This window comes from Jaculus jaculus, chromosome 6 (assembly GCF_020740685.1).
Source record: "Jaculus jaculus isolate mJacJac1 chromosome 6, mJacJac1.mat.Y.cur, whole genome shotgun sequence".
In the NCBI taxonomy this organism is placed as follows: Eukaryota; Metazoa; Chordata; class Mammalia; order Rodentia; family Dipodidae; genus Jaculus; species Jaculus jaculus.
Genome location: NC_059107.1, coordinates 80,737,104 through 80,749,381, shown reverse-complemented (window position 1 = coordinate 80,749,381; position 12,278 = coordinate 80,737,104). Strand labels below are relative to the sequence as shown.

The window sequence follows — 12,278 nt, the reverse complement described above, 5'->3', positions numbered from 1 at the left end:
GAAGAAAAATGACAAATACTAATTGTCACCTGATTTCCTATTTTCAGAACTATCTATTTAGTTCATTGAACCATTAATTGATTAGATTTCTTTTCTGGCATTTAACTTTTAGAGGTCCTGACTAATCTGTTGGATGCATAGTTAACCAAGATTTTTATTTCGGTTTGAAGGTGCATCGCAGTTTCCTCCATAATGAAATCTTTCATCCTTGGTGAAAGAAAAATCTAAGACTAAGGAAGTTCTGATATATGAATATAGTCTACATTCATTTACAGTTTCCCTGATCCCATTTTCTTAATAAGCTGTCTTATTCACATATATTTTTACACCCTTGTCAAAGATTAGGTGATTAAATCTGAGTCCTCTATTCTATTTAAGGGTCTATGTATCTGGTTTTGAGCCAGTACCATGTTGGTTTTGTTACTATTACTCCATAATATAATTTGAGACCAGGTATTGTTATGCCTCCAGCATTGTTCATTTTGCTTACGATTGCTTTGGCTATTCAGTGTCTTTTAGAGATGCCTCATGGACTTTACCATTTTTTTAGTTGTATGAAAAATGTCATTGGAATTTTAATGAGGATTGTGTAATATTTTGTAATATTAATTCTGCCAGTCCATGAGTATGGGAGGAGTCTTTCAATCTTCTAATGTCATTTCTTTCTTCAATGCATTAACAATTTCATATGTATATATGCATTTATGTAAGATATGTGTAGAGTATATGTGCATGTGATGTATGCATGTGTGTGATATGTATAGAGTATGCATGTATGTGTGCATGTATGTATGGCCTCGTGTATCCTCCTCTCACTTTATTTTCTTGAGACATAGTTTCTCACTGAACCTAGATCTTTCTGTTTTTCTGCTAGTGCTAAATATTGAACTGAAGTCTTAATGCTTATACAAGACCTTTTACCCACAGTGTCATCTTTGCAGCTCCCAGTATTTCTTTATGGAAGTCTCTTACCTGCAGAGTTAGGATTACTCCTTTGATATTTGCTTATTTTGAAGCTGTGTGAATGGGATTTTCCTGTTTGGCAAGTTTGTTACTGGCATATAGAAAAACTAATGATTTTGGTATGTTGATTTATTTTTTCTTTTTTGCAGTTGTCTTACAGGAGTGGCTTATGTGGTAGCTTGAGTATTGAGGCCAGGAAAGTGGGCTTTGCAAGCAAGTGCCTTTATCTGCTGAGCCATCTTCCCAGCCACTAAGAAGATATTCTAAAAAGGCACTTATGCCCTTTACTTTGTCTTTAAGTCTGTTGTAACAATAAACCCTAAAAAACTGGAACTTTCCCACAAATCCCATGCCATGAGAAAGAAAAGGCCAATCAGAAGGGAAACTTGTCTCCTCCAGAGAGGGATGTCACATGCTGTTGGCAACTTTCCAAAGAACCCTAAAGGAAAGACTATGTGCCTAAGGTCAGCTTCACCAGGATCCTATGTTAATTCCTCTGTATCTGATGCCCATTCCACCTAGGCTGTATACTAAACAATGCCTTAGTATCAGGCGCCTTATCGATAAGGCCTTTGTATTAAGAGATTAGAGGATACCCTAAGCCCCCAAGGTCAGAGAGCAGCTACAGCTCCAACAACCATTGTGCTGGTACCAAGTTCACCAAAAAAACAGCACTCTTGTTTGTTTCCCCTCTTGAGGTATTATGGAGTGGTTCTTTCCTTAGGATCTGTGTGTATCTGAAAAGAGACAAATTCTCTGATGGAGAGTAAAGTTAGCACCAGATGAATGGGATAACCCTTGGTTTTTGTTTGTTTGGTTTGTTTGGTTGTTTGAGAATGTAGTATGTGGAAGCCCTCTTGTAGCCCACAATTGGTGGAAGCTTGATAATGGAGAGTGGGCTCATGTTTGGATATGATTCTGTCTTGTTTTCAGCTTCAGCTATTGCTCACATTCCACTGAGCAGATCAGTTAGCCAAATCAAGAGCAGTTGGATTCCCACCATGGCTGTGCGCCACTATTGCACTTGTGTGAGCATCACATCAGGTTGTTTGCTACAGAGTAGCTTAGACCATGAATTGCCTGGACAAATATTGGTTATGTTCCTCCAGTTGCTCATGTAGCACCTTCTGGCACTAGATGTGCTTTTTGGGGACTGACTGTCTTCCATCTGCCAGCCATGTCACTCCATGTTATGTGCCAATAGCATATGGTGTCTTCAGCAGTAGGGTCTTACCACTAACCTTTGGTGGGTCATCAAGTACTCTGACAGAAATCTGTCTTCTTTTGGAAAACCTTGTAGGTCTCTCTGATCAAGAGCTCATTGTGAATGATAGCCACCTGCTGGTACTGGGAGTTACAGATCAGTGCCCAAGCAAAGAAGGAAGAAAAAGATAAGTAATATAAAAGAGATAGAGAGAAAGAGAGAGAGAAAAACTGAAACAGATGGAGATTAAGGTCAGTCTTCATCATATCCTGTCTAGGGCCTTGTGATTCAGGTGTTCCCTCTAAGGCCCTGGTGAAGGTTCAACCATTTGGTCTGTTATTGAGGATAAAGAATTTTATGCTACCATTGCTGTTTGTGTCCAGTTTTGTGTCTCCCCTGCCCCTCCTTTACTCACCCCTCCCTCCCCAAGATTCTGATGTTTAAAAGCATAGCAAGTACCAAATCCTTTTAGCTTTAAATATGAGCTTTCTCAAAACATTTTGTGATTTTTTTTAGGTTAGGTATTCATGTGACCATCATAGTGGTTGCATATGACCTTGCTACACAGATCTTTATTAAAATGTGTACATTAAAACATGAAAACTATTTTTTATTATTAATTTACTTTTTTAATTGGTAACTTCCATAATTGTAGACAATAACCCACAGTAATTCTCTCCCTCCCCCACTTTCCCCTTTGAACCTCTACTCTCCATCATATCCCCTCCTCCTCTGAGTCAGTGTCTCTTTTATTTTGATGTCATCATCTTTTCCTCCTCTTATGGTGGCCTTGTGTAGTTAGTATCTGGCACTGTGAGGCCATGGATGTACAGGTCATTTTGTGTCTGGAGGAACACATTGTAATGAGTCCTACCTTTCCTTTGGCTCTTACATTCTTTCCACCACCTCTTCCGCAATAGACCCTGATTCTAGGAAGATGTGATAGAGATATTTCAGTGCTGAGCATTTCTCTGTCACTTCTTCTTAGCACCATGATGCCTTCTGAGTCATCCCAAGGTCACTGTCATCTGAAAAGAGAAAGTTCTGTAACCAAAAGTGAGAGTCGTATTAATATATGGGTATGAATATTAAGAGAAGTGCTTACTGGGCAGTTGGGTGAGAATAGTATATACATTTAGCCAGACATCAGCAGACATTACCACCCTAGGGCTCATGATTATCCCTGTTGTAGCTTTTCAGTATCAGGAATGTATTCCATCCCATGGAATGGGCCTCCAGTCCAATTAGAGCGTGGTTGGTTTCCCTCATAACAGACATGCCTGTTGCACCCATTGGCTCATTTGGCCTGGCTGGCTAAATATAAGACTTTTATTGTCCACTGTTGAGTATCTTCACTGGTGATTTCTCTTTCTCCCATTGAACTGCATACAGTGTAGCTTTTTCTATCTTTACGTCAGCTGGTCTACATGGAGGAGTCTTTCAGCTCAGCTCCATCAGGATTTCTCACTGACATTGCAGCCCAAGTATGTGGAGCCTTACCATATTCACTATTCAGATGGAGTGGATATTTTTTGTCATCACTGTACACTCTTGACTGTAAAATATTCACAAATTTCATGATGATAGGAATAATGCTACTTAGATTTTCTATTTTTATAACAAGTATCATTGTTTTAAATTGGTCAATACAACTTTTAATATGATCAATAAAACACATTCTTACTGGTGCATATGATTTATAAATTTGGATTGCTATTTTAAAGAGGGAAAGCATTTTTTTTATCAAGGTGAATGAGAGAGAGAGAGACAATAATATTGTTAATATTTAAAAAGCAGTAAATGGAAGCCATTGATGAATCAATGAGACAAGCATACTCAAAATAGATGCTGTCTTAGAAATACTATACAAGCACTGGTAAATATCTGGAAAATATACTTTGACTATAAATGTAACCAGATTGGTTTCACATGTGTCTTGGGTGCCTAGTGAATTTGGGCAAAGTGTATTTATTTTAAAATGGCCCAAAAAGCTAGAGAAAGCCATGATTCTCTATATGTCTCTATAGTTTGGATTCTGTTATGCTTCATTGTGAATTGTTTAGTAATACTTTATTTTCTTTATTTAACAACATAAACTAGCATAGCTAGTAAATATTATTACTAGAAAAAATTCTTTGTGAGGAATCCGTAATTCTTCCATGTTCCAGGCATGTCTTCTCTTGTGTGCCATGGTTGTTTTTTAAGAACTAGTCAGGGCTGGGTAGATGGCTCAAGGCTTAAAGGTGCTTGCTCACAAAGTGTGTTAGCTTAGGTTAAATTCCTTAGCCTCACATATGAAGCCAGATCTACAGTGACAAGAGACCCTGGGGCATCCATTCTCTGCCCACCCCTCTCATATATATACACACACCACACACATGTGCAATACATAACAAATTATTCTTTTGAAAAAGTACTAGTCCCCAGGCTGAGCATACAATGAGTCTGGAAAGCTTAGCAGTACATCTTGTGCTGAGGACTTAACCTCGCAAAGAACACACTTTTTCAAGAACCGCATAACCATTCAAGTATATGTATATCCTTCTCTCATCTTACACAGTGCTATTCACTTCCCAACACATTCTTCTCCTGCATCCTATTAACAGGTGGTTTTCATTTCACTCCCACTATTGTGTCACATCTTACTATATGCAGTGAGTCCTTTTATTCTTCCAAGGACATTAATTCACATGGTATGATGACTTCAGATGCATACAGCAGAGTTGGAGCTTATCCTTGACAGTTTCAGTGTAACTCAGCTGCTCCTGCCCAGAGGTGGAGCACATATTACTTTGGAACCATTCAGCCCTCTATCTCCTTGCTCTGGCATCGCTTCCTTTATTATACAAAGTACTAAGTAAACATAGAGTATGATTTCTCTATTGTGATCCTTTAGAGAGCTTGCATGAATCCTGGTACCTTGATGTTCTTCCTGTGTTCATTTGTTGTTGCTGTCTGTTTTGAGTTTGCACATCTTTCTATATGATTATTTTATTTGTGTGCCATGTACGTGTTTATTTGTGTGAGTGCAGGCACATGGGTGCCAAAGGGAGCATGTAGAGGTCAGAGGATAACTTTGGGGTCTATCCTTGCTGTTCCAACCCATTTCAGGCAGGGGTTCTCTGAATCCCTTTGTTCTTTTTGTTGCCCTCACAGAGAGCCTCCAGGAAATTCTCTCTGCCTCCCATCTCTATAAGAAACCTGCCATGGTGTCTAGCTTTTGTACATAGAATCTGATGATCAAACTCAAGTACTTAAGTTTGAGTGCTAAGCACTGAGCCGTTTCCTCAGCGCTGGTTAAGTATTTCTGAGAATCACTGCCAGTACCAATCATTGCATTCTTTCCTTGCAGGTACTACAGTGCAACCATTCTGCAGATGTCTGGTGTGGAAGATGATAGACTCGCAATATGGCTGGCTTCAGTTACAGCTTTCACAAACTTCATTTTCACACTTGTGGGAGTCTGGCTTGTTGAGAAAGTTGGTCGCAGAAAGCTTACGTTTGGTAGTTTAGCAGGTAGGTGACTCAATGCAGAATTCTGTTTTAAACATTTTTCATTGTATCTCCAAAGGACACTACTAATATGCCTCTGACACTGATTTCTTAGCTGAACAATGTAAAATTAAAGCAATAGACAAAAATACAGTTTAAAAAGTAAGATTTTTGAGCAGTACAATGATATATATATAACTAAAATCTTGACTAGTGGAAATAAACAATCTGATATAGCTAGGATAATATTTTTCAGTTGTTGGAATTTAGCTCAAAAGAACAGAAATGAAAAGAATATCAACTTTTACTCTATCCTTATTTGAAAAGCTTGTTATTAATGTGCTTACTTTATGAGATTCTATTTTTAATTTTGAAATAATATGAAAACAAATTTATTTATTTATTTTTATAAATCTTGAACAATGGAACATAAGAATCATACAGTTTCAGGGCCAGGGTACTGGCTTAGCAGTTAAGAGCATGTACTGAGCAAGCATGAGAACTTGAGACTACCTGAGTTTGATTCCCCAGTGTCCACATAAATGGCTGTGTGTGGCACATTTATCTGTAGCCCCAGACCTGCAGGGTAAATGTCTGGGACTTGCTAACAACAAAAGGCAAAAACCACCATCTCCAAGAAGCAGGCAGAGGAATAAAAAGAGAAGAAAAGAAGACCCACTCTTACTTCCAGCTCTGTACATATGCACACCAGGCACATATGCAATTATCAACTACACAACCAAACACAGGCCAGAAAAAAAAAAAAGAGCCATATAATTTCTTCACAAATCAAAGACTTTTGTGTGTTTGAAACAAGCCTTAAGCTATGGAGATGCCTCAGTGGTTAAAAGTGCTTACTTGAAAAGCCTGCTGGCCCAGGGTTGATTCCTTAGTAACCACTTAAAAATAAATAAAATAAAATAAACAGACATAGAAAGTGACATGTGTCAAGACTTCATTTACAGCAGCAAGAGAAAATAGGTATGTCCATATTCCCTCAACCTTTCTCTCAAATAAATAAGCCAATTATTTAATTAAAATAAATCTTAAAAAGAAATTAATTCTAAAGCAAAATCTGGTTAAGTAGATTTTCAATGCCAGCAAAATAAGGCTAATGCTTTCTTATTCTCAAATATCTATGGTTGAAGTCTTCCCATTCCATCCATTTCTTTATGAAACAAGGACTGTTTCACATGACAAAAGGGACCCATCTTTAACATTGTTTCACATGGTCACATTATATAATTTTCTAATTATTTCTCAAATGCACAAACTCCTATCTACAATTCAATTGGCTATACTCTAATAGCACCTTTAGAATTGGAGTAAAATACATTTTTGCATTAAGATACAGTTTTCAGAATAATCATCTACTTCAACAAGATGATACCTATAAAAGTGATCTCAAAGGACTCTTTCAGCATTTCTATTTTTTCTTTATTTGTTTTCTTTTGTTTAGTTTTTCGAGGTAGAGTCTCACTCTAGCTCAGGCTGACCTGGAATTCACTGTGGAGTCTCAGGGTGGCCTTAAACTCACAGTGAGCTTCCTACCTCTGCTTCCCAGGTGCTGGGATTAAAGGTAGGTGTCACCATGCCCAGCTTCTTTCAGCATTTCTTACAGAGTTTTGGTGAGAAAATATATTGAGTTCCCAACTCAGTTCCTAAGAATTCATACCCTCCTTCCAAAAGGAATAACAGAATGCTTTTATCTCCTCTTCTCATCTAAGAAGCAGTTGTCATCCTGTGCCCAGTGGTGTGAGCTCATCAGAAGTATTATCCTTGAGGCACAAGAGAGAGGTTGGCTAGGGAAGAGGATGATATGAGAAATACAAGGGTAAATGATGAAGTATGAGGATGAGTGAAGGATTTAAAACCAGGCATTCGTTGAAGAAAGTAGAAGTATTTAGCCTGGAGAAAAGTCTAAGCAGAAAGCTACTTGGTATGTTAATGTAGTAGATAGTACATGCCATGAGTACATGAAGTTTTACTCACAATAGAAGAAAAATATTCCTAATAATCAGATCTATCCCTTAATGAGTATGCTATCTCATCAGGATGATAAAAGGGTAGGTTACCACCAGGAGAGCTGTTGCACTGAGTATGTGTTCTTACTGTATGCTAGAAATTGGATTTGCTGAACCCTGGGGTTCATGTCAACACTGCTTTCAAATTTCTCTCTCCCTCCCTCTCTCTCTCTCTCTCTCTGTGTGTGTGTGTGTGTGTCTGTGTCTGTCTATGTGTGTGTGTGTGTGTGTGTGTGTGTGTGTGTGTGCGTACAGTATGTGATTTTGCAGATGAATGTGTGCCATGCACTTGTGTGCAGAGGCCAAAGTGGAACCTTAGGTGTCCTCCTCTACTGCTGTTGCCACATTCTCTCCTTGACAGAGCCCCACATTCAGTTTGGGGCTACCATTATATGTTAGAATGACTGTCCAGTAGTCTTCAGGTCTCTGTTCCCAGCAGGACTGGAGTTACAGGTGTGCATGGCTATGCCCAGCTATTTCCATGAGTGCTGGGGAATCCAAGTTAAGGTAACCAGGTCCTCTCAGGCCCTCGTGATTGCACAGCAAGAATTTGTATGAAGTCAGCCATCTCTACAGCCCTAGCTTTCATATTTTTAAATGGACACTTACCTGTTTTGTTGTGACTGTAGCAGGTTGCTGCCTCAACAGCTCTATTTTCTAAATAGAATTGAAGTACTTAAATTTGATATTTAGCTTTTGAGGTTTGGGGAAAACTGCTTATTAACAATTTTTTATAGCAGCTTCTGCCTTCCATTTTTATAGTCCATTAAGCCAATTTCTTACCAGCTCTGCAGAATTTTTGAGGCTTTATTGACATAAAGCCAAACTGTTTGGATTTGCATTGTGTGATTCCAGGCAAAATTCTTTTTTTCCTCTGTACATGGAGATCAATGATCATCCCAACTTTATCTACTAACACTAAGGATTTAACATAATCATGCACAACATGTTATGAAGTTGCCACCCCCCACCATCTACTCCCTAAATTCTTCCAGTTGGTGTCCCCTTGTACTCCATATGACTTCTACACAAAGAATTCTAGTGCTTATCCTTACCATGAGGACAATGTAGAAACACAATGTGGGTTTAATAATTTACTGACAGCTTTCACACATGTACATGATGCATGTGATCACCACACCTTCCTATGACCTTCTCTTTACCTGTAATTCAAGAACCTCTTCTTCCCCCCAACTATTCTCACTTCTACACTCATGTATTTTTTGTCCCCTTGTGTATGTGTGAGAGACCTGCTGAATTTAATTGAGGTTGCATGCGTGAGCAGAGGCTGAGTATTATTTGCCAGAGCAGGTGCAATTTACCAGTGGCCCCACCACTGAAGATGTCTCCCACTCCCTCAGCAACCACTAACTATACATAACTCCCAAAAGAGGTATGAGGCTGTTGATGGGACCGATATTGTGCCTATAGTTACAACCACTGTGAGGTCATGAGTACAATGGCCACATTATGTCTAGAAGACAATGTTCCATAGCACTCCTCCCCATCCACTGGCTCTTACATTCTTTGCACTCACTCTTCTTCAATGTTCCCTGAGCCTTAGAGAAGTGATACAGACATTTTATTTATCAGTGAGCACTCAATAGTCACTTATTTTCATCACTTTGATGAGGTTTGAGTTTCCCCAGTAGTAGTAGTCACTACCAATGGCAAAATGAAGCTTCTCTGACTAAAGGTGAGGGTAGCACTAATCTCAGGACATAAATATAAGCATAATAGATATCAATTTGATGGGAATGTTATATCCATTTAAACAAATAACTTCCCTTCTAGGGTCTATGACCTCCCCAGTTAAAGACTTTTTACCAGGTTTTAGTACCAGGCAAGAACTTCCTCCCATGTAGTGGGCCTCAAATCCAGAGAGCACTTAGTTAACCCTGTAAATGTCATGCCTATTAGAAAGACAATTATTTGGGGAGAAAAAAAAAAATCCCAAGAGATTTTATAGGTGACTCCTAAAGAACACTGTGTAATCAGTCTTCTGTTCTAATATCATCCCTTTTCTTCCAAATCCACCACCAACTCAGCCCTGTCCACTAAATATTCTGCAATGATCCTGTCACATGAGAGATACTGCTCGTGTGAGAGGCATCTGATTTCCCTGTGATGTATCCAGTCCAAGTGACAAAATCGATAGTATAGTGATTTAGGAGGTTTAGGAGGTCTGATTTCTCATTAAGTCTATCCTCATTTACTGGTACATATACATGGAAGTAGTGTTATTTATATAATTCTTATTTTTAATTGTGGTTGAATTGGTCTTCTAGAAAACAAAATGACCAGTGCAAGTTTATACCTTCATAAGACTCAGTAGCACTGTAGGCCCTTATTAGTTTGTTAGTATTACTCCAATGTGACCCTCTCAATAGTCATATGTCTCATAATCTGATACTAATTGATTCCTCCTATTTTTACTTTAGTATGTTTTTTCTTTTATTCATTTGTATGTACTTATATGTTTAGTGCTTTATCTAGTACAAACTGTTCTACTTTCAGGGTTTTTTGCTTTGTTTTGGGTTTTTTTGTTGTTGTTTTTCAAGGTAGGGTCTCACTCTATCCCAGACTGACCTGGAATTCACTATGGAGTCTTAGGGTGGCCTCGAACTCATGGCAAACCTCCTACCTCTGCCTTCCGAGTGCTGGGATTAAAGGCATGTGTCATCACACCCAGCTACTTCAGTTTCTTAAATTGGCTAAGTATAGAATTTTTAAACCTTTATTGTACTTTTTACTAGTTTTATTATATTTATTTGGTTATTTATTGATATAAGATAGAGGGACAGAGACACAGGCAGATAGAAATTAAGAATGGGCACACCAGGGCCTTCAGCCAGTGCAAACAAACTCCAGGCACATGTGCCATCTTGAACATCCAACTTACATGGGTACTGGGCAATTGAACCTGGGTCCTTAGGTTTCACAGGCAAGTACCTTAACCACTAAGCCATCTCCCCAACCATATTATAATTTTTATATTGGGCAAAAATAGCAACAAATCTGACATCAGAAAAATTTTTGGTTGGACATGGTACATGCCTATAATCCCAGTGTCTGGGATTGTCTCCTGAGGCAAGAGGATTATGAATTCAAAGCCTACATTGGTGACTTAGCCTGTTTGAGGCCAGCCTAGGCTACATAGAAATTTTTTGCCTCAAAATAATGATATTATAATAATGAACACAATTTTAAATAGTTTCAGAATACCTTGAATAATTTGGAATATTTTCTTTAAGATTATTTAAATATGCTGGGGATTTGGCTCAGTGGCTAAAGGCACTTGCTTGCAAAACCTGGCATCCCAAGTTCAATTCCCCAGCACCAATGTAAAGCCAGACACAGAGTAATATGTATTCCTGTGATTCCAGGCTACCTACAATATGGGGCAGAGCCAAGAGAATCCAAAGTTTGGGTGCCAGCAAGTGTGCTGTTCATTTGCAACTTCAAAATACCTTGTCTTAAAGAAAGTGGAAGAGCATAGGTACCACAGGGTTGTCTTCTGGCCTCTACATGTGTAGTGTGTCGTGACTCACTATGACATGGATACACACATGCAAATAAAGAACTAAAAATGATAAAATAAGCGCTGGAGAGATTGCTTAGCCATGAAGGCACTTTTCTGCAAAACCTAAGGACCCAGATTCAGTTCCCCAGTACCCATGACAGCCAGGTGCACAAGGTGGCACATGTGTCTGGAGTTTACAGTGGCTGGAGGTCCTGGCACACCCATTTGTGTTTTCTCTCTCTCTCTGCTTCTCTTACATAAATAAATAAAACTATAGTTGGGCATGTGGCACATGCCTTTAATCCCAGTACTTGGGAAGCAGGGGTAGGAGGATTGCCATTGAACTCAAGGCCACCCTGAGACTACAAAGTAAATTCCAGGTCAGCCTGTGCTAGAATGAAACCCTATAGCCATGTGTTGCAGTCGGTTCGCATTGCTGGTAGAAATCACCCAACCAAGAGCAGCTTCTGGGAAAAAGAGGTTTATTTGGCTTACAGGCTCGAGGGGAAGCTCCACGATGGCAGGGAAAAATGATGGCATGAGCAGAGGGTGGACATCACCCCCTGGCCAACATAAGGTGGACTACAGCAACAGGAGGGTGTGCCAAACACTGGCAAGGGGAAACTGGCTTTAATACCCATAAGCCCGCCCCCAACAATACACTCCCTCCAGGAGGCATTAATTCCAAATATCCATCAGCTGGGAACCTAGCATTCAGAACACCTAAGTTTATGGGGGACACCTGAATCAAACCACCACACCATGTATACATAAAATAAGTTACTGCAAAATGAAATTATATCTGGACCAAAAAATATTTATTATTCTATCAAGGCTTCCATCTTTTTCTGAGTACCCCAATCCCAATCACCTGTTATACCCTGTCCCCATACCTGGAGATTATTGTTTAGAGGCCAAGGGTGTACGTTCTGTAATTCTTGTCCTCATCTCTGGAAATTGCGATTTAGAGGCCAGTGTATATATTAACATTCCTTTCAAAAGGAAGGTAGGATTAAGAAACATCACATATAAAAAAATAAAAATATAATGATAGCTCTAAAAATATTTACTT

At 39.0% G+C, this 12,278-nt stretch overlaps 1 protein-coding gene across 1 annotated transcript in view; it reads left to right on the top strand.

Moving 5' to 3' along the window:
• The window catches only part of Slc2a13 (solute carrier family 2 member 13), a 379,307-nt gene that overhangs the window by 224,911 nt on the left and 142,118 nt on the right, over nucleotides 1–12,278 (top strand). Inside the window, exon 5 of the mRNA XM_004662155.2 lies at nucleotides 5,520–5,683. Coding sequence (XP_004662212.2) covers nucleotides 5,520–5,683 — 164 coding nt within the window. The remainder of the gene's footprint in view (nucleotides 1–5,519; nucleotides 5,684–12,278) is intronic.